Source organism: Pleurodeles waltl, chromosome 4_1, assembly GCF_031143425.1.
Source record: "Pleurodeles waltl isolate 20211129_DDA chromosome 4_1, aPleWal1.hap1.20221129, whole genome shotgun sequence".
NCBI classification, from domain to species: domain Eukaryota; kingdom Metazoa; phylum Chordata; class Amphibia; order Caudata; family Salamandridae; genus Pleurodeles; species Pleurodeles waltl.
The window spans coordinates 189,333,789-189,361,727 of NC_090442.1; the positions used below are offsets into that span (position 1 = coordinate 189,333,789).

The 27,939-nt window shown below is 44.6% G+C and overlaps 1 protein-coding gene across 21 annotated transcripts in view; it reads left to right on the forward strand.

Annotated features, from left to right (window-relative positions):
• MICAL3 (microtubule associated monooxygenase, calponin and LIM domain containing 3) overlaps positions 1-27,939 on the forward strand; it is a 1,349,174-nt gene that overhangs the window by 342,119 nt on the left and 979,116 nt on the right. For all 21 annotated transcript variants that reach the window (XM_069228050.1, XM_069228034.1, XM_069228049.1 and 18 more), the window contains 4 exons: positions 171-378; positions 7,080-7,196; positions 8,560-8,661; positions 9,767-9,922. In XM_069228050.1, the coding sequence (XP_069084151.1) occupies positions 171-378; positions 7,080-7,196; positions 8,560-8,661; positions 9,767-9,922 (583 nt within the window). The remainder of the gene's footprint in view (positions 1-170; positions 379-7,079; positions 7,197-8,559; positions 8,662-9,766; positions 9,923-27,939) is intronic.

Genomic DNA, 27,939 nt, shown 5'->3' on the forward strand with positions numbered 1-27,939 from the left:
CTAAGATGTAATCATCTTCTGGACCCATTTTATTGTCCCACCTTTCCTCTGAATGTATTTACTGTTCCAATGTAAAACAGTGATTCTTGATAAATAATTGCTTTCTGACCTTGATCTTGTGCTATAAACAATGCTGATTTTACTTTTTACATCCAATCCTTCTTTTACAGTGTCTTATCATAGGTGCTGGACCTTGTGGTCTACGTACTGCCATTGACCTGTCCCTGCTTGGTGCAAAAGTGGTGGTGGTAGAGAAAAGAGATGCCTTCTCGAGGAACAACGTGCTGCATTTGTGGCCCTTCACGATAAACGACTTGAGAGGCCTCGGTGCTAAGAAATTTCATGGAAAGTTCTGTGCTGGAGCCATTGACCATATCAGTGAGTGAAATCCCTGCTAATCTGTGTAATTGATCGTGTCTTCTCAAGTCTGATTAAAGCTATTCCATTTTAGTAAACAGATGTTTTCCTCTATTGTTTTTTCCTGTTCAAACACTTAGCATGAAGACAAGGTCTTCAACTACTACCTGAAATGTGAGCAGTGCTTGAATTTTGAATGGACCGCTAGGTTTTTAGTGTTCTTCTGTTGCATTTTGACCATTGTATTGTATTGTATGTGAGAAGATCAAGGCTCAATTTTACTCTTAGTACATGCGGTGGCTGTTTGAAATCAGTCCTGTTTCTGGGAGATGTAGCACCTGACTTCCAGAACTTTTGAGCATTCTGCTTTCATAATAGCTTTGATTATAGCACAGCGGGAAAATTCTTAGTCAAAAAGGAGCAACAGCACAAGCTTCTGTTGAGCTCTACAGTATACACAAGTTTTCCTCTGAGCATCAGCATTTATGATACAAATAATATACTGGTAGACAGGTGAGTCCCACAGCCCAGCTATCTTCTGTAACTTGATAAAATATTTGGCTGATTTCAAAGCTGAAAAGGAAAAGGAGCTTTTTATGGAATGTATTCCCAGTCTTTTATCTACTGTAGCATTTGCTGCTAAAACATGGCAGGAAGGGGGGTGGGTAAACAGAAGTTGACAGATTTTGGTCCAATGGATGAATAGTAGAGCACTGGGACAGAGTGCTGCACTAGGAACAAACGGGTGGTTATTGGAATAGTAGGCCCTCAAGGAGCCATCAATAATTGGGATGCTAAAAGGTGTGGACACAGCAGTGGCAGCATTGCTTTCCTCCCCTGTATAAGTAAAAATGGAATAGGAAGTAGATTTGTGCACCTAAACATCTTTGTGTTACAAAACATTTGAGGAGAGAATGTATGTTGGAGTTGGTGAGCAGTGCAGAATAAAAGGTAACCAGGCAAGTGGCTTTACAACACTTGTTGTGACCTTCTGCGAAAGAGCACCGCAAGACATGGGGTGGGGCTGAGCACCCTGCAGTTCTGTCCATTCTCTCACTACCTGTACTGGTAGGAGGATGAGAGTAAGAGTTGCAGTAAGGGTGACACCAAGTGCAATTGAGAAAAGTAATCTTGAGAATGCAGAGAAGACAAGACACTCCTGACCGCACTCTTGATGCAAAATAGAGTAGCCACCCTTGCTTAATGACCACTGAAGAGTACATTCTACCGAGAAATAAGAGATCAGTTGAAACTGTGCTATCCATGACACCTAAGAACCAATTCCCTCCTTTCTCCAGTCATACATTAACATTGACAGGCTAACCTGATAACCGCCTGAGGCTACCAAAATGTCTGGATGTGGTAAATGTCTGTAGAATAGGCCCGGTGAGTGGCTCACTCACCTAGAACTGAGACACCCAGCTTTTCTGTGGATGTTTGCAAACATTCATTACCCTTCAAAGACTTGCAAAATGAAACCAACAGATACAACCAGTCTAGTCAAACCAAGGGCCTAATGGGATTACCTGAAAAGCCAGGGCTTCAGCGTTTTACGGAATTCAAGAATTGAGGAGGCCGCTTTGATGTGTAGTGGCAGGTTGTTACACGCTTTACTAGCAATGTAGGAGAAGGCTCGACCTCTGATCTGGTTTTCTTTATGCGTGGGATGTGTCCAAATTGGAGTCCGTACAAGCAGAGATGAATGGAAGGTTTGTAAAAGCATTTATCAGTGACAATCTAAATGCAGAAAACCGTCTGAAGTAACAGCAAAATTGACGCCCATTGGCTACAACAGAAAAAACATTGTGTAGCCCATGAAAAGTGCAAGACGGCTGATGCAAGCACTTATTGCATGAATGTGTCTTTATGGCATAGGGAGATGGTATTCATTGGTAATGTATAAGCTTATTGTTCTGCTGATGCCCAATACCTTAAAATTCTCTCCCATATACTTTTGGAAAATATAACTGAAGTAGGACCCTAGGTGCGCCTTAATTTGAAGGCATGTTTTTAAGCCTAAAGTAAAAAAAATACATAGGTTAAAAGGTTGCTGTAGAGGATCCCAGTTGATTGTCTGTTTTTATATAGATTAACACAGTTTTAATTTGTGAAGGTAGCCGAGGGACATAAAACAAACTTAAAAGGGCAAAAAAGTAACTCTCGAACCAGCACCCTGGCAAGCCTGTGCAAGGCCCATCCTTCCATTTTGAGAGTATTGCCGTGATTTCCTTCTCCCTTTGTGCAATCTATTATTCTGCACCCTGGGACTTGTTCAAAAAGAACTTTCATTCTTATTAATTTCTTGATGATTCGGTTATTGCCACTCACCTGGGAGACTGAACACAACATAAAATGCATGTGCTGCCAATTAGTAACACTAGAGGCCAGGAACAAACAACCGCTCTCCCACCCTCTCCATCAGTTTTAAGGTGATTGGTCTTCAGTCATATTAATTTCGAAAGAAGACTGTTAAACAAAAAAAACAACAAAAAAAACGTTTTTTTGTGTGAAATAAATTGGGAATGAAAACCAAGATGAATAGTTTCACCCACCTCTTGATCCCTTGTTACGCTCATTTGATTGGTTCACCCCATATAGATGCTGTCATGACATTCACATCCCTTCTGATGTATCCTGAGGTACTCCTGGCACTAGCCTAACTCCAATTTAGTATCCCATTTAGTCAGGAAACGGTTGTCATTTAATCCAGTTCATCTATAATCCTGTGTAAACCCTAAAGCTCAAGGTAAGTTTATCATCATGTGTAATCTCTTACGTAGCTCCTCGTAAATGCAAAATGACTCAGTAGGGCAGGAAACCTAGTCTTTCATCAAAATACTTTTTATACCTGACATGCTAGTGCGTCAGTTACCAAGGCAAACTGAATTGGGTAAAGGGCTCCTCTGACTTGTAGTCTTCGTAGGACTGATGCAATATGGTACAGTTTTTGTGCACATCCATCATTGATACCTGCTGTGAACCAAATCCCATTCTTTATAATATTCTTTATAATATTTCAAGCATATAAAAAAGCTATTTGAATTACTAGAAAACCACCTCATCATCTAACAGGTCTGCAGTTGCTTAAAGCATGGGCATGCCTCCAGAAGTTGTATATTGTACAACGACCGGTGTAAAGGTAGCCCGGTAATGAAGTTTGAGTTTAGCCACTTGCCAGTCTATTATGAATTATTTGTAGCTGTTTCTACCAATGTTGATTAAACATGCGTGTCTATAAAATGCACACAGATTACTTGATTTACCCGTTGCATAACCAAAATGACTCAAAATATCTAGGTAAGAAACAATTTATGTAGTGAGGTTTGTTGAGAGCTACTTGTCGATGCTCACTTATTTAAAAGAGCTTATAGACGCAGTAGTCTATATTTATTTCAGCTAGAGTCCCAAGTGCACAGTCCAGCATTCATGGTTGAAGTTTTGATATGTAAGAGATTTACTTAAAGGCATCTTACTTTCAGGCCTGTTCTAAAACTCATTTAGTTGTGTTCTGCCACAGTCTTTTGGTTTAAAGCATTATGCAAGTTAGGGCCCTGAATTTATCGGGGGTCTGCCTCTGTGTTTGATCAGATGGAAAGCTCTTGGGCAAATGAGATGCGTAGATGGGGAGTGCAGGTTTATATTGGGCATGTTAAGGGGTGTCTCTCTCTGAGTATCTTTGACCTGTCTTAGCAGAGCTTGTGGGTGGTGTAGACCATTTTATATTTGTTACCCCCATCTTCTGAGAGCCATTGTAGTGCTTTCAAGGCATGCCTTCTCTAGCCATGCCCCTTCAGGTATTGATAGTCTGACTGCCTGTTATGGAGCCGAAATTTTATTTTTTGTAAGTTCTATATTACTGCAGTCTAGCCTTGCCAGAACCCTTTGCCGCTGCTTTCAGCGGCCTGGTTTGAGTGATGGTAGTGCTCTTTAAAGAAGGGGATCATGCTAACTGATTTCTGTGACTACCATGCTAACTTGAGGGTCGATGGAAACCTGCGCATAAAAAAAGACTTTCAAGGTATTTAATTTAAAATCAATGTTGGAGAGTAGTTTGAGAGACAAAAGATAGCGTAGCCCCGTATTTCTGTTCAGACCAACATCCTAATCCTCCTGTTGCTTACATTCATGCAAAGGAAGCTTTCTTTCATCCAATAGAATATGTGGTCCAGACACAAGGATATCTTGACTTTGTTTTTAGTCCTATTTCCAGTTTAAATACATTTAAGTATTGTCACCATGCATTTGTAAGTTTACTGTATGCTCCCCTTGGCGTTTGGCAATGGGGCTAACCTAAATGCTGAAGAGGTGATAGGGTAATAGTGAAACCTGTGATACTCTTAGAATTAGAAGTAGGAAGATAATTGCCTGACCTTATTTTAATTTATAAATAGTGGTTGTGAAGAAGAAAACAAATCTAGTCTAGAGCTGGTCTGGAAATTCTAGCTCATTCTTTTAGTCTGTTCTTTTCTACTCTATTGTAGACTGCAGGGAGGTCAAGAAGTAAGGTGGTGGACCTCTTGTTTTCATAAGTGGACGTCAAGCGTCCTTATTCGGTGTGAGCTATAGAACATTGGTGCATGTTGCATGCCTGAACTCCTTTTCTATTATGTTGTGCAGAATTAATATTCTTTATTTACTTATTGGTATTTACATTTTGCTGGACCAAGAATACTGGTGCTCTGGTGCATAGCACAATACATCTATTTATATCCAAGCATTGAGTGACTGCCCCAAATACTGTTCTGTGCACACCATAGTACTCTTCTACCATAATTTGTCACTTCTCAAGATCTGCTTAATACTACCGTTCAATCTGGAAGTATTTCTTGAAATAACTTGTTAAACTCTTATTCAATTTCTGGGCAACAGTTTCTGTTTGTTGTTCGTCTTGTAGTCTCATGACTTTTCTACAGTTCCTAATCTCTGCCCATCCAGTATTTAGGAACTGGTTTACAGGTAATTCAGAGAATATTCATTTTATATGCTGTTGGAAAAAAGTAGTGCTTTGCCCTTACATTTGTTTAAAACAGAGAGCGTCACTTTTACATGCTTTGTGAGTGGGACCCCAGAAAGAGCTAGGGAGACACTGGGTCCATAAGGCCCAATCGCCGGCAGAGAGGGAACTGTAAGATATCCCCTGCTCCATGCCAAGGACTCTTGAAACGTGTTGGTAAAATTACCAATATGACAAGTGCATAAAAATGTGTGATGTAATCATTGAGGGAAATAATTGCTGCCTAGATACGGATAATGGCAATAGATTTTCCTCAAAGTAATGGGATCAAAGAACTTAATGAAAGGAAACTGAGATCCACATGTCGCCTGAGACTGTGAGCCCTGCAAGCTTGGGTACGGAATGGGGGGTGCAAATAAACAGTATGCAGCATTTAGTGATGGTGAGGAAGAGGCGAAAGAAGTGTCTACAGATCGAGCAGGCGCTAAGGATTGGCGAAGAGTGTATTGTCTTTGGCCGGAAGGGGTGAAAGAATGATCGGGCAAAAATAGAGCAGAATTCAGTCCATGATTACCAGACGGTAATATTCAGTATATTTTTTTTTAAATTACAATTACCCAATGATTCAATTTTTTTTTTTTTTTAAAGTAATGATAAACAGGTAACCCTAGTATTGATAAGGGGATGAGAAGTGGATGCATGGTCATTATGGAAAATTGAATTACATAGGGGCTTCTAGATAGGCCCCAACATGGAGCACATATGTCTGAGATTGATTTAGACATAGCCCCTCTCCTTCATTCAACAATAAAGTTTCTAGGTAGAACATGATGTTGGAATAATTCCCTGATGCAGTTTTTTGCTGTATGTTTAGCAGAGTCGTCCATATTATTTTGCAGCTGGATTGTACTGGTGGTTGATTTGGGTAGAACTAAAATGGGGTGGGAGAGATGTAATTAGCATAGGCATTTCAAGTGTGCAGACACAGAGGACTGTATTGATGTTGCTGCTAGTGTGAGGTCAAAACAGAAGTCTGTATCTCAGATGATTAGTATGCTCAGCTAGTTGAGCAGCTATTACTGATGTAGCTCATGTGGGCCGTCGCAGTACGGTAGAGGGGCGGCACAGCACTTGGCCGAGGGGATGACAAAACATAGGAAAACATTAAATAAAAAACTTACCTGACTGTCCGCTGTGCTGCTTTTCTGGCTCCACTTGCAGGCACAGGCTACCAGCCTGCCCTGTGGCCAATCTTAACGCTGCTCTCATGCTTCTGGCAGCATGAAAGCAGCATTGGGGTTGGCCAGAGCTCCCTGGAGGTGCGGCGACTCTCCTCCGCCATAGTGGGGGAGCTGCCGCTGTATATGTGGGATGATTGGGGCGATTCTTATGCTCTTAGACCTTCATCACAGCACATAGCAAATATTTACAAATGCTGCTTCTTGCTAATTTGTTACTGACGAGCATCAAGGAGATTTCCTTTAAGGTGTACATTTTCTTTTAAGTATATAATCCCTGTCGGTTCGGCTCCGTCTGAATAGGATTTGTGACCATTTTCTAGTGGTACATTCGGGAATAGTGGTACTCGACTGCCTCCTACAGTCTTCATCCACTTCAGCTGCGCTGTTATTTAAATTTGGGTTCCCCTAATATTTGCATATATGGGCAGCTTCTAGTGTGTAACAAGGTTGTTTTCTAATGTTTGTGCATTTTGTTTTGAACTACGGATGAGAGCTCCCTTTTTTTTGCTTCCCTTTCTTCTCTCCAGGTATCCGCCAACTACAATTGATACTTCTGAAAGTTGCATTAATATTGGGTATCGAGATCCATGTTGGTGTGGAGTTTCAGGGGCTGATTGAGCCCCCTGAGGACCAGGAAAACCGAAGTAAGTTTTTTTATTGTTGCTACCATATTTGATGTTGACCTTCCCTTTTAAGTAACACTCTAAATTGTGTTTAGACAAAGGATTGGTCAGTATAATAAATATATTCAACCTGAGCCTCATTCTGTGAACCACAAGCTATTGAGAATATTCAGTTTTTTTAAAAACATATGTGCTGCTGCTCGGATGGCTATGCTGGCAAAGATAGAGGTGTATTATGAACCAGGGGCAGAAGCATGACAAGTTGAAAATTTCAATTCTGATATAATACTTTGTGCGTGAGGCTGTGTTGATGCCTACATAGAACCTCTACTAAATAGTCTACCTATATACTGAACCCACTTGCCTTCAGCAATAGCAACAATTATGCTTGCTACTCCACTGGTGACCAAAGCCTTGAACCCTTAAACTCCATTACTCCTGACCACTCTTCTCAGTTATGCCATGTTTTTCCCATATTTTCTTTTGCAGTAAGCACACATACCTTTGATTTGCCAACCTATTTTTCTTTCTCTCCATCTCTTCGGTCATACTTGTATTATTTATAACCCAAGTGAACTATTACGTAAAGATGGTGAACTTCCTTATGCATGCCTTTGTAGCTATTTCATTGTAAATTCATAATATGATACGTTCAGGAACAGTAGGAGTTGTACATGTGAAGCAGACCTTAATTAATATTTTGGCTAGTCACTATATTGGCAGTCTGTCCCACTGATGAGACCATTTCTTCATTACAGTCACCCTCACGGGTGAGTAGCTGCGCTTTAACAAACGCTGATTGAGTGTATGTATGCTGCACGGTTCAGTATATATACTATCAAGATGGCGCCCACCTATGATCGCCTATGATATTGGTCACAATATTTTTTTATCTAAGAAGGTCTCTGAGCTGCAGCTGTACTGAATATTCTAGTTGTCCAGCTCTACAGTAAAAGTGAGGAAAACTGCAGAGGGTAAACAATGACTGTAGGTTATGCAGTTGCAGATTACGCACATGCCTCTACAGGTGTTGCGTAATAGAGATTCAACTTAAGTGGTTCTGGTTTGGGTTGCTGGTTGATTGTATATACAAAAGTATGCTACTACAAAACCTAGACTGTCATTCCATGTAGGGTTCTGGTCAGCTACATTTTTGCTCGTTCTTTTCTGCCGCTAAATGCAAATGCAGTTTCCCCTCAGCCCCACCTATAGCTGCCTTGTCACCCCCCTTTGAGATGCAGCCTTGCATTAGTAGAGCCTGTATCAGTTGAGGCTGCCAGTGACCGTGAAACTGAGACTTATGCTAGGAAGTTGCAAAGGAGAAAATTAATATCTGGCATAGTGGCCTAGCCTCCTTTCTACTAATTGTTTTCTCTCACTCTAGGAATAGGATGGCGAGCAGAGGTCCATCCGAAAACCCATACGGTGTCAGAGTATGAGTTTGATGTCATCATTGGTGCTGATGGAAGGCGGAATACACTGGAAGGTAAATACACAGCTCTCAAGGGTTTTAGAAAAGGTTTGTACCGATTTCCTATGGAAAGCATTGTCCTATTTAGCTTTAGAAATATTTGTTTGCATTACTCTAGCACTCCCTCCAGTTAATGTGAAACAATTGATTTGAATTCTAAATACTTCTTAGTGGACTAAATTCTATGTGCGCTTAAAAAGGACTGCAATAAATTAGTCCTGAAGAAGATTTTTATAAAGACATACAAGGGGTCAAAGTTTGCAAACTACAGTGCTTTTTTGACTGCTAGTGCTGAATTATAGGGCTTACCTCCCTAAAAGTAAAAACACCTAGGTACTTTTTAAGTTTGACCTAAGACAGCTTCAAGTTTTTTTCTCATTTTTATATATTCAAAAAGAGCTCATGAGTAAAATTACATATATATAAAGAGAAGGGCTTGGGGTCAGCCCTCTTAACCATTAGTATTGCTCCCATCATGTATCCCTTTTTTATTTTGTAAGTCATTGTTTTGGGTTTAAATTATACTTCAAGGTTACAGTATTTCAAAACTAATTGTACCTTTTGTTAATGTCAGTAAGAACCATACTTTACTGTCAAGGGCATTGAAACTGAAAAGGGGGTTATATGTATTTTCTGTACTCTATAGATGGTTATTAGTCTTGAACCTAGCTTCATCCAACTGCAAAGCCCCAATCAGATTGAACCCAGTCTTGATTTGCTTGTGTTTGGGTGCAGGGAAGATCCACCTTGGTAGTTCAGGCTGGATTGTTCCTAATGGATCTGGGTCCAGACTGATTTGTATATGGCTGGGTCCAAACTGAGGTGGTATGGTGGGCAAAAGAACGACGGGTTGGAATACTACTCCAAGTGATTGCCAGTGATTAGACAAAGTGCACTTTTTGTGTGTTTGGTCTTTTTAAATACCCTTGGCTAGAAAATCTGTGTATCAAAATACACACCTAGCTTAGTTATACATTTTAAGTATTTAATAATGGGTGATATCCATGGTGGTATGTGCTCACAATAATCTGCGAGGATGATTTCCAGTAATCCCTAACCCAGACTTGTAATGTATATTTTATAACTTTTTGTCTAATGTTTCTGTCCACTGGGTAAATAGGTTTTCGTCGGAAAGAGTTCCGTGGCAAGCTGGCAATCGCCATCACTGCAAATTTCATCAACCGGAACACAACAGCTGAAGCAAAAGTGGAAGAAATCAGTGGTGTGGCCTTCATCTTCAACCAGAAGTTCTTCCAAGACCTGCGAGAGGCCACAGGTCAGTCATGTTGCTTACAGGACTAGTAAATATGTAGACAAGCTGAGACCCGTTTAGTTGAATAAAGTCCATGTTATTGTAGTGTCCGACTTTGACACATTTGCACTTCAGAATCCACTTTTACTTTGCCTTGAAGAACCTATTGATTTTTCATTTCTTTCCTAATCAAGGTGTTGTTCAAATCTGATAGAGACATCTGGCTGTAGATTTCTTACCTTAGAGTTATCCCCAGACATCAGACTATATTGGAAAATATTTAATGAGCAGTACCAGTGTGCGCCAGTAGGTGACGTTGTTGGGCTAGTCTGTGCTGGAAGTGACATGCGCCACCCCAGTGTGCTGATGTTAGTATTTTCTTTCCATCCCAGTCCGCGCAGATCAATAAAAAGCTCCTGCAAGTCCTTTTTTGACTGACTCTTTCCAACTTTTTATTAAAGCTTCTGTCCTGATGTGCCAGGGATGACCACTAGGAAGGCTGGTTTCAAATCTTGCGGCACCTGTCACTAACAGATATCGGCCTCTGGTGCCTTGAGCAGGAAGATGATGCAAAGACCAGTCGACTGGACCCGATGGCGCAACAGTCTCAAACTTGGTCGAGAGGAAGGTCCCAGGATCCGATTGCAGAGCTATCGATCTTTGTCATAGTCCCACAAAAAGAAAAACATTAAGAACTCAGACTTCTTTGACTTTTCCCCATCCTTCAGTCATCCAATTAGATGAGGGAGCATCGTCATTAAAGGATTAGCTCTGCGGTTAGGCCTGTGCCTGCTCTGCACCTCTGAGTTTCTGGGAGCCAGAGTGACCCCCGCCGAACTCTGCAAATTTTATGAGGCCATGCACCTGATATTTGGATAGCCCATCCCCGCTGGCACAGCTTCTGGCCCCGTAGGTTTGGGAGGGGCCCTCACTGGTTCCTCACCAACAGGTCCTCCTTCAGCACCAGTTGGGGCCCTTGGATCCATGCAAGGATCCGGACAAGGGCCTGTCATACCACCTTTACCTGAAATCAATGCTTCCGGCAGTGCCACCCCATTCTTATCCCAGACTCTGACACTGAGCAGGATGGTTGTTGCCCGACTCCAGCTCCTATTGGAGCCATTCCTTCCAAGCAAGAGCTTGAGCCATATTTCGATGGGCTAAGGCTTGGGAAAGATTGACAGGGGACACTGTACCCCAAGGAATACCAGCAGCTACACCCAGACATGGACTGGTTTGAAGAATTGGTGGATGACAGTGTACTGGACACCTTTCCAGGTACTGGCTTGGTCTCTTCTCCTACTATGGCTACAGAGAAGGGTGCTAGCTTTGATGTGGTGAGGAGGCGGCGGAGGTCCTAGACCTCCAGCTGCCGCTCAGTGGCTGTCAAGAGTAATGTCTTGACAGGTGCTTCAGCCAGGAGTCACCCCTTCAGAACAACTTCCTCCATTTAATGAAGCCCTCACAGACATTCTGCTTGGGGCCCAGTCCTGTTCCCTTATGGGCTTCTGTTCTTAGAGCCAAAAGGGAAAAGCTGTGCAGAAACTAACCATCTCCAGATGGATTGTGCTCTGCATTAAAAAGTGCCACACACTGGCCAGGAAGCAACCCCCTGAGGGTTTGCGTGCTCGTTCCACATGGGCTACGGCTACAACCACAGCGTTGGCACATGGAGTCCCTATCCTGGACATCTGCCAGGCAGCAAAATGCGTTCTTTGCACAAGCTCCCCAGTAACAACTGCCTAGACAGTCAGGTCCGTTGGGATGGGCACTTCTGAGGTAAGTGCTCGACTTACAGTTCTAGTCTCCGGGAGTTAGAATGTCCACTGGTCGTAGTTCACTACGACCCCAAACTTACACCACCAGCAACACCGGCCGGCCGGGTGCAGAGCTCAGGTTGAAGTTAGGTTTAAAATGGGACCCTATGGAGACCGGGGGGCACGTGGTAACAGTTCTGCTAGCAGGTAAGTACCTGTGACTTTGGAGGGCAGACCTGGAGGGTTTAGGTGAGTACAGGAAGGAGGAGTGTTGGCGGGAAGGGTCACAGATCAGCACCAAACACACCCCCTCAGCGGCACAGGGGCGGCCGGGTGCAGGGTGCAAACACGGCGTTGGGCTCCCAAGGGCTGTTGTCATCTGCAGTTCTTGGTCCTCTGGTGGTCCGACAGTCCTTTGGGGGCTCGGTGAGGTTGCTGGTCCTGCAGGCTATATCGCCCTTTGGTAGCAGAGTCCTTAAAGCTGCAGACAGGCCGGTAAGGCTGGGGCCAAGTCAGTTGGTGTCTGGAGTCTTCCCTGCTTGGGGTTCGGCTTAGCAGTCCTTTCTTCTTTTTGAGGTCACCATGAATCTGGTGAGCTATGTTCAGGGGTGCCCCTAAATACTAGACCCTTCCTGTGCCCACTTCATTTGGGAGAAGGGGGCACATTCCTAACCTTATTGGTCCCTGTCCTCCGAACCAAGGTGGAGTATTCTGCAGGAAGAGTAACAATTCAGCTCTGGACACCTTAGGGGTGGTCCTGGCTGGAGTCGTCACTCCTCCCTGATTAACCCAATTTTCCCACCTGGCTTGCCACTAAAAGTGGGGCTATGTTCTTGGGGGCGGGCATCTCCACTAGCTGTACTAGCACTGTAATTGGAGGCCTGAGCCTTGAGGCTCACCACCAAGTGTTTTGCTTTACTGCTGACAGAGCCAAAATACACACACTGAGAGGAGTTGAAAAGATTCTCTGGAATGCACCTCTTAATCTGAAGAAGACATTTATTATCTTTTTGCAAGGCTCGTGATGGAAGGCCTGTACAACCGAAAGTGTACTTTTAAAATGTGCAACAATAAAGTAAGACCATGTACAAAGAATCTTCAATTTATACACAGCAAATATATACATGCAAAGATACAAACACCTATATTGATATATGTATATATATTCATACACAATGCAAAGCAAATAATTAATAACAATGCATCACCATAGGGCCTGTCTGGTGCTTCATCTTTCTCCTGCCAGCAAGTCCTTGACCCTGGTTTGACTGCAACGAGAAAGAACTCAACCCTCACAGGAAATATCAGGCATTCGACCTCTAAATCCTGAATAAGGTCTCGGACTCTCCCACTGGCGACCTGGGTCTCTTATATACCTTAAACAGACGAGGAAGGAGCATTCTGGAAAACCCCCTCCCGCTCTTTAAGAAGTATTAAAAAATGCTGGCTATTTTAGGTAATCTTTGAAAGAAACACGTCTGAACTTGGCCAAAATCCCAAGGTGTCTTTCCCAAAACTAAACCTTTCCCTGCTGTACTATAAACATAATTCTAGTACATCCTTATCTTGCTGACTCCTCCACGTTATGTCCTAGCCCTTCGGTGAGAAAAGAACACGCAGAATAGAAAACACGTAGCATAACACGTTTTGAACGGAAAGCGACTTGCACCTTTAAGGTGGTGGTGAAGCTAAGACCAAGCAGAATACAAAATGGAGTCTGTAACTGGTGACCACCCATGTGACGGTGGACAGCTAAGCCAAGTGGTGCGACACGGTCAGTGGTCAAAACACAAATATCACTACACCAAGTGTTAGTTTCTCCAGGGGGGAGGTGTGAAGCACCTCCACCCAGAGAAGGCTTTTTTCTGGCTTCATAGAGCACAAAGGCCCTAACCCCATGGGGTCAAAGTTGTCTGCTAGTGGCTGTTCCAGTCTTCAGTGAAGCCATCAAGGAGTTGTGGAGTTTGTAATGACAAACTCCCAGCCCATGTACTTAATATGGCCACAACGCACTTACAATGTCTTAGAATGGACTTAGACGCTGTAGGGGCATATTGCTCACGCAGTTATGCCCTCCCCTCTGATATAGTGCACCCTGCCTTAGGGCTGTAAGGCCTGCTAGAGGGAGGACTTACTATGCCACAGGCAGTGTTTTGTGGACATGGCACCCTGAGAGGGATGCCATGTCGACTTTGCCTTTTTCTCCCCACCAACACACAAATTGCAATGGCAGTGTACATGTGTTTGGTGAGGGGTCCCTTACAGTGGCACAACCCATGCTGCAGCCTTTAGGGATCCTTCCTGGCCACAGGGCCCTCTGTACCACTTACAAGGGACTGAACCTGGTGCCAGAGGTGTACGAATTGGGTTTTAGGTAAAGAACAATAATGCATGGGCCTGGTTGTGAGGATCCCAGCACAGTCTTTCAAGTCAGCATCAATATCAGGCTAAAAGTATGTTTTATAAGGTAAGGTATCTGCGGCTAGAAGTCTCTATCAGATGAACAAATTATGTAATTTTGTCAACGCCTTATCTGGTAGAGACTCCATCTAGCTGCAGATTCCTTAATGACCTACTTATCCTCCCCATCTCCTGGTGTGGAAATTCATGAAAAGAAACGGATGTCAGAGCTCTGGGGTTGCTCCTGTGTAGGTACTGCGCACTTCACTTCTGGTACAAATGACATGCGACCGAGCTAAACGGCGCCACCTAATGACATACATGGATATTGCTCACAAAACATTTCTGAATCCAGTCTGACACCTGGGGATAATTCTAAAATAAGTAATCTGTGGCTAGAGAACTTCTACCAGCTTAGGCGGTACCAAAGGTGAGTAACTTGTTCGATAGACACACATTCAGCCATTTTATAAGGCTGACCGTTAAAATAGAACTCAGATTTAAATTTGTAAAATGCAAAGGAGTAATTTCAAAGCATTTTATTACTTTGTGTGTTGGGCAGATAGAAGGAACTTACTTTATTGTTTGAGCCCATATTAGCAGCCTGAGAAGGAGCACCCTAAATAATGAGTGCAAATGTGTTCTTAGTGTAATCATAAAACTGGCTTTTGGCACATTAACAGTGGAGGAATTGCACCCTGCTCCTGGTGCGCCAGTGTGAACATACATAGGACCTGAATTCCAGTACTCACTACTGCCATTGTCATTACCCGTGTTCTTCAAAGGGAATGTTAACAACTAGGTTTAGTAAGACTGAAGTGGGTATTTAAACACAAATTATCAATCATAACCATGATACACCTGATTTATCCCAAATTGAATTTCCAGTTATAGGCATAGTTTTTGTCTAGTTATGGGTCCCACTGGGATATAAAAACAAGGGAATGTGATTCTGGCCTATTCAGTTTCCTAGAGTAATACTGGCATGTAGATCAAGTATTCTGTAACTTTCTGATGTATACAACTGCCTGTGGGTTCCTCACCAAAAGAATCGTCGCCAGTTCCTTTTTTTCCATGCCTTCGAGTAATGTTTTTTTCTTCGAGGTTACCAGGGAGCTACTGTTTCACTTCGTGTATAACAATGTCTCAGCCAAGGAAGTCAGGTTTTAAACCCTGTAGGGAGTGCGGAGGTCGAATGTCGGTCACAGACCCACATGAGAATTGTTTGTGGTGTCTGAGCTCTGACCATGAGGTCGAAGCGTGCGGTACATGTCGGAGCATGAATCCGAAGGCTCTCAAGGAGCGGGAAGCCAAAATGTTCTTGGCAAGGTCTAAGAAGGAGAGACATCATCATCGTGAGTCTTCTTCCAAGTCATCAAAATCTCATAGGCGACATCGGGACTCCCGACGCTGGCATGATTCACGGCACCGGTCAAGTAAGGACCGTTCCTGCTCGGGGTCGCCGTTGGCTTGGCGTCGAACGACTTGGGAAGTTAGCCCGACTGTGACATCTCCGCCTCGGACGACTCCTACTTCTCCGACGTCGCCACTGTCGATCTTCAAAGTCTATCCTCACCAGGAGCCGGCGGTCTCTCCGGCGCATACGGAGATGCCCGAGCCGACGCCGGCTTCGTCTCAAGCACCGGCTCCGCAAGGATACCTGGCATTCCTAGCGCCAGGCACAGACCTTGCCGGATTTCTTAATGCGATGTTCAACATCTTTGCCACCATGGCTCCGGGAGGTGGTCATTCGGGATCTTTGGGTCCATTGGCCTATGACATGGGTGTTCGGCTTCATACAGACAGACGCCCTTCATGCCTTTCCTTCCTTAGGGAAGTGCTGGTTCGCTGCAGCTTTCATCTACTCTAAAGAAGCCTACGGCACCAATGGATCCGGTGTCGGATGAATCCGATGGTCAACGCCGTCCGAGGTCGTCAGGCAGCTAGTGCACCCACCAGAAAAGGCGTTACCGAAGGTAAGTAACTTGTTCTTCTGATGGATACAACTACCTGTGGATTCCTCACCTAAGGAATAGAGTCCCAAAGCAGTACCGCACTCGGTGGTGGGTGCCTGAATGGTCAAACCAAGAAATCCTGCAGCACTGAGCGTGAAAATGGCCATCCCTCCTAACTTCAGAGTCCAAACGATAATGCTTGGCAAAAGTGTGGAGGGATGCCCAAGTTGCCGCCTTGCAGATGTCAACCACAGGAACACCTCTAGCTAAGGCCGATGAAGCCGCCTTAGCCCTAGTGGAATGGGCTCGTAGCCCCACAGGAGGTTCCTTCTTTGCTAAAGAATAACACAATTTGATGCAAAGAATGACCCACCTGGAAAGCGTTCTCTTGTGGACAGCTTTTCCTCTCTTCTTCCCCACCAACCGAAGAAGAGCTGATTGTCCTGTCTGAACTCCCTCGTCCTGTTGACGAAGAAGCTCAAAGCTCTTCTTGGGTCAATTCGGTGAAGTCTCTCTTCCTCCTTTGATGGATGAGGTGGAGGATAGAAGGAAGAAAGAGTGATGGACTGTCCTAAATGAAAGGGTGTAACAACCTTCGGTAAGAAAGCCGCCTTGGTCCTTAACACCACTTTGTCCCTGTAAAAGGAAGTATATGGGGGTTCCACACTAAGAGCCTGGAGCTCACTCACTCTTCTAGCAGATGTAATGGCAACTAGAAAAACTGTTTTTAAAACCAAAAGCCTCAAGCGACAAGAATGCATCGGTTCTAACGGTGAACCCATAAGAAAGGTCAACACTAAGTTCAGATCCCACTGTGGCATAACGAATGGAGTGGGCGGAAACTTGTTAGTGAGACCCTTAATGAACCTCAAAACAATTGGGGACTTAAACAAGGAGGGTTGATCTGGAAGGCACAGAAAGGCCGACAGCGCGGATAAATAACCCTTAACAGTGGCAACTGCACAACCCCTCTGTGCCAAAGGATAACGCAAACGACAGGATGTCCGATAAATGGGCACGCAAGGGATCAATTTGATTCTCGCCACACCAAATCACAAATTTAGTGGATTGTCACCTGCCCGATAATATAACTTCCACCAACTCAGGTGGGAGAGAAAAAGTACTCAGATTGCCCCGTTCAATCTCCAAGCATGTAGGTGCAGGCTCTGGAGGTGGGGGTGTAGAACCTGCCCCTGCGACTGCAAGAGGAGGTCTGCCCTGTAAGGGAGACTGAGCGGAGGGCACAGAGAGTTGGAGGAGGTCTGAATACCACACCCTTCTTGGCCAATCCGGAGCTATTAAGATGACTTGGGCCCGGTCTTGGTAGATCTTCCTCAGGACCTGAGGAATCAAGGGTATGGGGGGAAACGCGTAAAGCAGCTGACCCTTCCAGGACATCTGAAACGTGTCCCCCAAAGCTCCTTGCACAGGATACTGGAGGCTGCAGAACGACAGGCAGTGCACGTTCTCCTGAGTGGCAAACAGGTCTATCTGTGGATACCTCCACACCTGGAAGATGTAAAGGACCAGGTCTGGATGAAGACGCCACTCGTGATCGGTCGAGATGCGCCAACTGAGACCGCCCGCCCGCACGCACGCACGTTCAGAACTCCGGCCAAATGGTTTGCTACCAAGCAAATCCAATGGTCCTGAACCCAGGACCAGAGCCGTAGAGCTTCTCTGCAGAGAAGATACGACCCCACTCCTCCCTGCTTGTTAATATACCACATCGCGGTAATGTTGTCTGTTAGGACTTGAACCGACAGACCGCAAAGGGAAGGGAGGAAGGCCTTGCGAGCCAGATGGATCACCCGCAATTCCAACAGATTGATGTGAAACCTCTGTTCCACTGGAGACCAATGACCTTTTGACCTCCAGGTCCCCCAGATGAGCACCCCACCCTAGAGTGGAGGCATCCGTTATCACTGTGGCCACCGGAGGTGGCAGCAAGCACGGCTTTCCTTGGGAAAGGTTGCCGTCCGCAGCCCACCATTGAAGATCCACTGCAGCATCTCTGGAGATCTTTATCGATTCCTCGATCTCCTTAGTGTTGAAACCACTGCCTGCGGATGCACCACTGAAGAGCCCTCATGTGCCAGCGTGCATGAGTGACCAGCAGAATGCAAGAAGCGAACAGACTGAGCAGACGAAGGACCTTGAGGACTGGAACGACTGCTCCATTCTGGAACATTGGAATCAACGCCTGAATGTCCTGAATCTGCTGCGGTGGAGAAAAGGCTTGATTCAGTGTTGTCCAGAACTCCCCCTATGAACAGCAGGCGCTGAGAGGGCTCCAGGTGAGATTTGGGCACGTTCACCGAAAAGCCCAGATCGAACAACAACTGAGTTGTCGTCTGCAGGTGATGCCGCAGGAGCTCCGGAGACTTGGCTTTGATCAACCAATCTGCAAGTCGACACACACCATCCAATCTCCTGCATTCAACGCCAAAAGAACCTGTGCTAGGGTCAGCATTTTGAACTTCTCCTGCTTGAGGAACCAATTCAAAATCCTCAGGTCCAGGGTTGGCATCAACTGACAATCCTTTTTGGGGATAAGGAAATAGCTTGAATAATAGCCCTGACCCCTCTCCTGCTCTGGAACCAACTCTACTGCACCTTTCGACAAAAGGATTAGCACTTCCGGCTGTAGTAAAAGAAGATGGTCTTCCAAACAGAAGGATGGGTGGGGAGGGATGGGAGGGGGAAACTCCTGAAAGGGAAGAGTATAACCTTTTCCCACATATCGGTGACCCAGGAGTCCGATGTTATTGACTCCCACATGTGAAGAAATTGACAGTCTCCCCCCTACAGGAGATGCATGCAAAGGGAGTGATGGAGGACTAAGGCTGTTTTCCCTGCTGCACCCCGCCAGAGGAAGAGGCAGAGTGCTGCTGGGTGGCCCCTCTAGTACGAACTCTACCCCTGCCCCTGAATGATCTATAAGGGTGAGCTGTCGAAGGTTTCTGCCCTGCTGCCTGGAATCTCCCTCGAAAGGAAGAGTCACGCCCAAACCCCCTAAACCTCCTAAACAATCTCAAGGAAGCGGAGGTGGATGCTTGCAAGCCCAAGGATCTTTCCTTGGCCCTACTTTCCTTGAACCGCTCCAAGGCAGAGTCAGCTTTTGCTCCAAATAGTTTATCCCCATCAAAGGGCAGGTCGAGTAGGGTTGTCTAAACATCGGGATAGAATCCTGAAGACTGTAGCCAGCCAGTCTTGTCGCTATGGACGTGCCCATAGCCCTGGCCACAGAGTCCGATGTGTCAAGCCCAGATTGGATAACCTGGGTCGCCGCCGCCTGAGCGTCCGCCAAAAGGTTAAGCATCTCCTGAGGCAATGTAGTGTGTGTCTTGGCCTCGTCCAAGAGATCATAAATGTACCTTCCCAGGATACAGGTAGCATTCGTTGACTTGAGGGCCATGCTACATGAAGAGAACGCCTTCTTAGCAGATTGGTCCATTCTCTTGGACTCCCTGTCCGCGGGAATCCCTGGAAAAGATCCCAGAGCATGAGGCGCATGAAGCCTGCACTACCAAACTCTCTGGAGTCGGGTGTCTGGTCAAGAACGCTGGATCTCCAGGAGCCACCCGATACCTCCTCGCAACTGACCTGTTTACTGCCGTCGAAGTCACATGCTTCTTCCACACCTCCATTATTGGGTCAATAAGCACCTCATTAAACGGAAGAAGCGGCTCTGCCACAGCTGAAGAAGGATGCAAAACCTCAGTGAGAATGTTCGTCTTAACATCCTCAGCTGGAAGAGGAAGGTCAAGAAAATCTGCTGCCTTCCTGACCACTGAATGGAACGAGGCAGCCTCTTCAGTGGACTCCCCCGGAGATGCCAAGTCCCACTCCGGGGAAGTGTCCAAACCACTAGCCGTGTCCAAGCCCTGCAGGTCTCGCAGGGGTTCCACAATCTCACCCTCTTCCAAGAGCTGTTTCTCATACTCTTGCTCCTCTAGCAGCCTCAGAGCCAACCTCCTGGAGCGGAGCCTGGATTCAATCCTTGGCGTCAATAAGGCATCTGCTCATCCAGTAATATTGCTCACATTCTTCACTTCATGATTTATTTTTAATTTACTACCATAAGGAGGTAAATGCTCACTAAGTTGTCTGTCGGGTCAAATAACATTTATTTTGTAATTATGTCCCATAAACTACATAGAAATGCACAAGAAAAGTCTATCTTCTTTAAAGCAATAATGGTGCATCAGATATTCGTCAAAGTGAACGTAAAAATATTCAAGCAATCGTCATAAAATTGATATAAAATGTATTTCTCCCAAAAACTGTGTCATGTGCTGTGTACGGAAAAGCTACAAAGAAATAAACTTCTTCCTTTGGCTCCAAATATTTGTTGATAGCAAAAACTCTAATTTGAGTTGTCACTGATTTTCATAATCTGAGTGTTATCTTGTTGCGCCTAAGATCGTCAAGGTTCAAAAAAAAATATTTCTAATGCTTCACATACAAAAGACAAAGACAAAATGTGCCCTTCAATTTCTGATTCATTGTCTTAAGTGGGGTAGTGGCCAGATAAATTCAATTTGCCTACTCCGACTATGTTAATCCTCCTATTGAGAGCATACCAATGCCAATTTGTAAAAACAATTCTTTAGCATATTGTGGCTTCCCAAATCCAGTTAGGTATTGCATACAGGTTTATCCTTAAGCGAAAGATGTGCTTGTGACATGTAGCTGTAGATTCACATGTTGTGCCTGCTCCCGTCGTTTGGTGTTGGGATTGGACATGTGAAACTTGTTTTTCTTCAGAATCTTTTCGAATCACTAGATATAGTGAATTCTGCCTGTTGCTGGTGATGGGCATCAGCACCATTGTTAGATTGTTTATCTGCCTTCTGGTTCAGACATGCCTCTGTGAGATCCCCATATGACCCCCAGGCCCCTGACCCTGTGATGATTACAATAGAAAGAATAGCTGCTCCAGAGCTATATCCTGCAAAACACTCGCACCCAGATGGCAACATTTCATATCATGAGTTTTTGCACAGGAAGGCCTCCTTCCATAAGGTGGAAACACATGTTGAGCCTGAGGAGGACTCCCTCCCTCATGGAGACCTTCTCCTCCTCAAATCGGTCCTTTCATTACCTACTCATGTTGAAAGGCATGCTTAAACGCCTGCAAGTGACTTGTTCAAGGAGCCTGCGAAGGTGGGAATCATCACGCTTTGAGTTATTAAAAAATATATATATATACGGCTTTTTTCTCAGACCCACCTTATCGAAGGCCAACTACCCTGGACTCCTTGGTAGTACACACAGCCAGAAAACGTGCTAACTCCAAGAACACAATAAATGTGCCCCCTCTGGATAAGGGGAGTAAAAAGGTTGATGGAGGTGGCAAGCACCTTACAGTCCAGTCTGCCACCCAGTGGCGTATCACCAATTCTGTAGGCCTTTTCTCCCAGTACAACTGGGCTCACTGGGATTAAGATGGAAGACCTTATCCACCATTTTCTTGATGACCAGTATAAGAAATGGGTCATGAGTTGGTTGCAGAAGAAAAGATAATTTCCAACACCAGCATGGTGCTGGTGTGCTTTGGATACAGTAGAGACTGCTGCACGAGGCTTCTTCACAGGCCTACTTCACAGACATGCCTGGTTGCGTGTGCCTGCGTTTAACACTGCGATGCTACATCTCCTCGACAAGCCTTTTGATAGGGAGCACCTTTTTGGTATGCAAGTAGATGAGATGTTAGAAAAGATAAGGAAGGACAAATGGCCAAAGCCATTGGCACGCTTCAAATCCCATTTGTCCACAGCTATTATTGGGTCAGAGCCAAGACTCCCGCACCTGCGGCATTCACGTCTTTCCTCAGGCAACAGCAGCAGCAAACGCCATCTTGAGGTTATTGCAGGGAAGGATATAAAGGAAATAATAACAGGGGCTAGGGAAAAGGTGCAGCACCCAAATATCACTGCCAAGCAGTGACACTAGAGCCCTCACCCACCCAATTACATAGTGCCTGTCGGGAACGGTTGCAGGGGTTCCTGCCCCAGTGGGCAGAGATCACCTGAGTACAGTGAGTTCTAGACATCATAGTGGAGGGGTATTTCTTAGATAGATAGTAGATAGATAGATATATATATATATATATATATATCTATCTATCTCCCCCCCGTACTTTCTGATCCTCAAGAAGGGCGGGGTCTCTAGAAGCCCATCCTTGACCTCCGGTCTCCTGCAACAAGACGACTTCATGACATCACTATCTGAAGGATGCCTACTCCCACTCACCCTTTGACCCTGCATATTGAAGATTCCTGCGTATTGTGTTAAGTGAACATTATCAGTTCAAATTGCTGCCCTTTAGGGTAATCACAGCCCCCAGGGTGTTTACTAAGTCTTACACTGGTAGCTGCTCACCTCAGAAGGAGCCGTGTCCACATCTTCTCTTACCTGGACAACTGACTGATCAAAAGTGCCACGCAGCAGCAATGCCTAGCGCACACTCATGCTACCATACATCTGCGCCAGTCTTAGCTTAAGTATAACTGTATCCAAAACCCACCTCTAGCTTCCTCAATGTACCCCTTCCTTGGTGTTTTATACTAGTATCCTGCGTATCTGAGCCCAGCTACAGTAGAAGCGTTCCAAGCACTGCTACCCCTTTCAGCGAGATCGCCAAGTAATGACTAGGAAAGTTATGCGCTTACTAGGAATGATGGCATCCCGAATCGCCATAGTACCTCACGCCAAGCTACACATGCGTCCGTAGCAGCAGTGCCTGCGGGCGCAATGGTCACAGGTAGCGGGTCATTGGTAGGATCTAGTGCTGTTTTGGGGCCGTACTTATTGCTGTCTGCAGTGGTGGAATGTCAGGCTGTTACATGGACAGTCCTTTCTTGAACCGTTTCCGCAAGAGACCAGCACCATGGACACCTCACTCAGTGGAGCTTACTACACAATGTGTATGGATGCCTTTTCAACAGGGTTTCCACACCAACCACTTAGAGTTACTAGCTATTTGACTTGCCCACAGTTTTCTGCTTTAGCCAAGAGCATTTGACGGTGGGTGATATCTGTGTCTATTTTCTCACACCTTACATACTCCGTGTGGAAAACGACTTGGCAGGACCCATTAACAAGTCCACCAAGTTCTACCCCGGACTTCCACTGTTGGGGGTTCCCACAGATAGACCTGTTCACCATTGCTAAAAACACACAGTGGCCAAGCTTTGCCTCCACGCTTCCACAGTCCATGGGCAATGCACTATGGATGAACTGGTGAGGAATATTTGCTTACGCTTTTCTGGCTCTCCCACTCCTTCCATTCATGTTCCGAAAACGGAGACAATCATCCCTCACTCTCATCCTAGTAGCTACAACCTCTGCATGCCATCTCTGGTTTGCCACCTGCTCGGCCTCTCATTAGCTTCCATGAGAATCTCCCCAACAGGCTGCATCTTCCCTCTCAAAACCAAGGCATTCTCAGACATCTCAGCCCCCAACAGTTCAATCTAGGGATTTGCTGCCTGAGGTCTTAGAGTTAAGCTACCTCAGTCCCTCTGAAAAGTACGATCCATTCTGAAGGAAGCACACAGGTCTACAACTAGAGCCTGCTACATGGTAAAGTGGAAGCAGTTCATACACTACTGCCTCTCTGAGCAAATTAACCCTCTCACAGCCTAATTTCAGGACATTGTCTGTTACTTTCTCCACCTGCAGGAGGTGGTCCTTGCCTATACCTCCATCAGGGTTCATCTAGCTGCTTTGGCTGCTTACCTACAGAATAAGGAATGCACTTCACTTTTCAGAATCCCTGTTGTCAAAGCTTTCATGGAAGGACTCAAATTATCTTACCACAGGCCCCTCCCAGCTCCTATGTAGAACCTCAACATAGTGTTCACTCAGCACATGGGCCGTCCTTTCTCACCCCTTCACTCTTATCCCTTTCAGTTCTGTTCCTTGTAGACATCACTTTTCTCAGGTGTCCTTGAAATGCACGCTCTTACTCTAGAAGAACCTTTCTTCTAGGTGCATCACAATAGAGCCAACCCCAAATTCCTACCCAATGTGGTTTCTACTTTTCATCTCAACCAAACAATAGAACTCTGTTCTTTCAGCATCCAGCATCAGTAGCAGAGCGCACCCTGCATGCTTTGGATGTCAAGAGAGTGCTTATGTAGTACATTGACAAGATCAGACGCTTCTGTAAGGACGCAACAGCTCTTTGTATCTTTCTCCAAAACACACCAGGGGCATGCTCACTTTAAGTCGGGGGTGGACGCTAGCTAATGAAGTGCACACAAACCTGTTATGCTAAGGCAAAAAGACCCCTACCTGTATCTCCCAGACCTCATTCCACATGCAAGAAATTAGCTTCTATGGCTTTTCAGGGTAATATTACTATATCTGACATCTGTAAGCAGCTGCATGGTCGACCCCACACACCTTTACCAAGCGCTACTTTTGAGATGTTTTGGCCCAACAGCAAACTGATTTTGGTCAGGCTGTCCTTTATACTTTTTCATTCGTCTGCAACATCCTCAAGCTAATCTACCTTTTTTTAAAGGACTACTTTACAGTCTGTGCACAGAATGTGCATCTACAGAGGAAAATATTACTCACCCTGTGAGCATCTGTTTGTGGCATATAGTGCTGTAGATTCACATGCACACTACCTCTTTCCTGGGTGTCTTTGGTTGTTGCAGATGATGTTACTTTTCTCTTAAGCCTTACTTTTCATGGCCTTCTCTGCTGTACCTCTAGCAATAGGTGGAGTCACCATACCTTGTGACATGAAGAGACTTATTTGACGAGAAACAAGTGCCAAATGTCCAAGACCAACACTAGATGGCAGGACTATGCATAGCATGTGAATCTGCGCACTACATGTCATGAACAGATGCTTACAGGGTACCCAAATCTACCCAAATATTAGGAAGGAAGATTAACTTCCTTCCATCCCCAATTAGAGCACTTTTGCAATCTGAGGGTGTGGGTGAGGGGTTGAATTTAATTTCCTCTTGTTTACTCGATATCCATTCCAAACTGATTTCGTCCTTCTGATAAAGAACTGGCCTTACCTACTGAGTCTCATGATGGGCTACAAATGAGAACATCATTAAGTACTTTTGTACACATCTGCCTCCATATTGCTCCAAAAACCATCCCAATACAAAACAGAATTGAAGCGTAATCTATCATTTCATGTAAATAATCCCAGTTCATAAAGGATGGGAATCGTTCCCATAGTTTGGGAAAGGCCAATCAGTGATTTTAAAAAACCTTTTCACCCAGTTTTACAGAGCTGATCTACAATACAATATCCCTAAAAGTTACTCCATGATAGGTAGCCGTTAGTATTTTGTTTTTATAGACTTATTGTTGGGGGGACTTTTAGAAAAACGTTTTACCGTACTTGCTCTCTTTCTCAAAAGAATGAGTCTTAGTCACTTAACTATCCTGTTTCATATTAGAACTGAATCTGACAACTAACTAATCAAAGGTAATGACACTCTCCAGTCTGATTATTCAGAGTGAGTTTACTCCTAAATGGCCAAAGTCTTTCTGCTGCTGCATGGAGCTTTTACCAATTATGAGAACCCTATGGTGCATTTTTTTATTCCTTTAAATAGGAAAATGTGTTAGTCAATTAAAACCATACACACTATCGAATAACAAAATATATCTCGAGAAATAAAATCCTGTCTACAGCTCGCCGTTAACCATATAATAAACACGTATTCAGCTTGCCAGACCATAGCAAAAGTTCCTTAGATTAACAAGTGCCATAAAAAAGATGCAGGATGCTTATATAATGCTTCTTTGATTTCCCATACAGCAGGTGGAGCTTTAATGCATCCTAGGGGCTCGTAAAATGCCCACGGGCATAGGATCTAAAATACCTGGGCACATAGGATGTAAAGTGCCTGGGTGCGTGTAATGTAAACAATATCTAAATGAGGAACTACTACCATCCACCCTCATTACCAAGATCGATAATCACAGTCCTCAAAAAACAAAAATCTTTTAAAAGCGCCATAGTGCCAATAAGGCTTGTGATTTGACCTGTTCCCAGAAGGCGATTTGGGGACTAAAAGCATCCTGGATTGGACATGCTGCTTCTGTAGCTGACCCATTAAGCATAATGGAAGCGGCTGATCAGTTTGGTGCCTGAGGACCAAGATGCACATGTGGAACAAGGTGCACATGTGGAACAAGGTGCAGGAGTATACCTCATGAAATTTGGTGAAACAGTTTCCCACATAAGTATTACAGAGATGAGATCCAAATTATTCTTAACCAAACTCTGTGCAAACTCCGGATAAAGTGGTGAGGTTTCAATTAATACGGGAACTGACCGTTGATTTGGCAGGATAGGTGATAGTAGGTCATATGTCCCCTCACAGCCCACCATATTATCAACAATAACCCACATAGGTATTACAGTGATGCATTCCAAGTAATTATTTGCCCGGCTCTGTGCACACTTGTGGATAAAGTGCCATGGTGTACATATCAATTTATATGACAACAGACCCTTGATTTGGCTGGAGAGGGGGTAGTAGGCCCTAGCAGCCTGCCGTAACATTAATGAGAACCATACTCTAAATACCATTCCCTGTTGAGAGTCTCAAATAGAGACCCTAAATAATATGGCCTCTTTACGTGCCATAGAGCCAACAGGGCCCAGGGTTTTAACCTGTGCCAACAGAGCATGGTTCTAGCTAAAAGTGTACTGAGATTGAGCCTACTACTTCCCTAACTGATAGATTAATCTTAACAAAAATGCCTATGAATCACAATAGATACCATGGTGCATATGAGTGGCGAAATGTGGGTTAACGTCTGTAGGATTAATACCAACTGGACCACTTAATTTGGTGGGATAGGGACTTAGTGAATCTTACATTTCCCTAGCAGCCCACCATAACAATATGGAGGAGCCCATCATGACTGTGATTGAAACTGGGGTTAAAGCTGCCAAAGTTTTTTTTAACAGTCCTTAAAAATGTCCAAAACTATACCAGTCTGATGTTAAGCATTGTATTCTTTTGATCGAGTGATTTTGTTTATGCAGATCTGCAAGTTCTAATCCCCAGTCAGTACGGACCCCTTTGTCAGTAGGGACCTCCGCTTTTGCCCTAGATGTCGGCTAATGCAGAGGACATGCAGCAGCGTCTCATTTGACTTATGGCACAGGCGACACCTCATATCACTCTTTGGTCTCTTTTCTGCCATTTTGGTGTAAAGTCCAGAGTAGGGAGCTTTCCTAATCTCAGTGAAAGAAATTTCTGTTTGACCTTCAGGGTGTATGTTTCTTCTAAAAGAGAGTGATCCTTTTGATCGTCAAAGGAATTCAACACCAGCCACCCGTGAGATCGTTTGGCCAGTGCTCCTTTATCCTCTATCCTACTTTACATCTTAATAATTTGTTTAGCATCCTCCTGAACGCTTGTGTGGATGTTTCTAAATTCCATAACTCGCCCAGCCTGAGTTTTTCTATACTCTCCTCCAAATACTTTTTGTAATAGCCTTTTTTTTCTTTTTCTTTGGAGGTTGATTTCGGTCCAGGTGAGCTAGCAAACTCTTGGATGCAGATCTCAGCTTATGGCAGCATTTTACAAATGCTCCAGACCTAGCCAGGGTCTGTTTTGTCAGCGAAAACTCAGACCTCACTTGTGTAGGCAATGCAGTTCTCGGACAGCCGCAATACCTTTATCCATTAGTTTGGCGTGTGCAGCCATCATCACTTCACCTCCATATGAGCGAGTGTTGAAAACACAAAAATTAAAACCGCCTTTTTCTTAATCACTTCCCTTTGTGGAGCAAACGAGGCTCTTGAGTCAATCTTGACACCTAGATGGACATATGCCGGTGATACATCTATTGTAGCTCCAGTAAGGCATCATTTGCACTGATCGAGGATATGACGATTTAGCAAGATTAATTTAGTTTTATT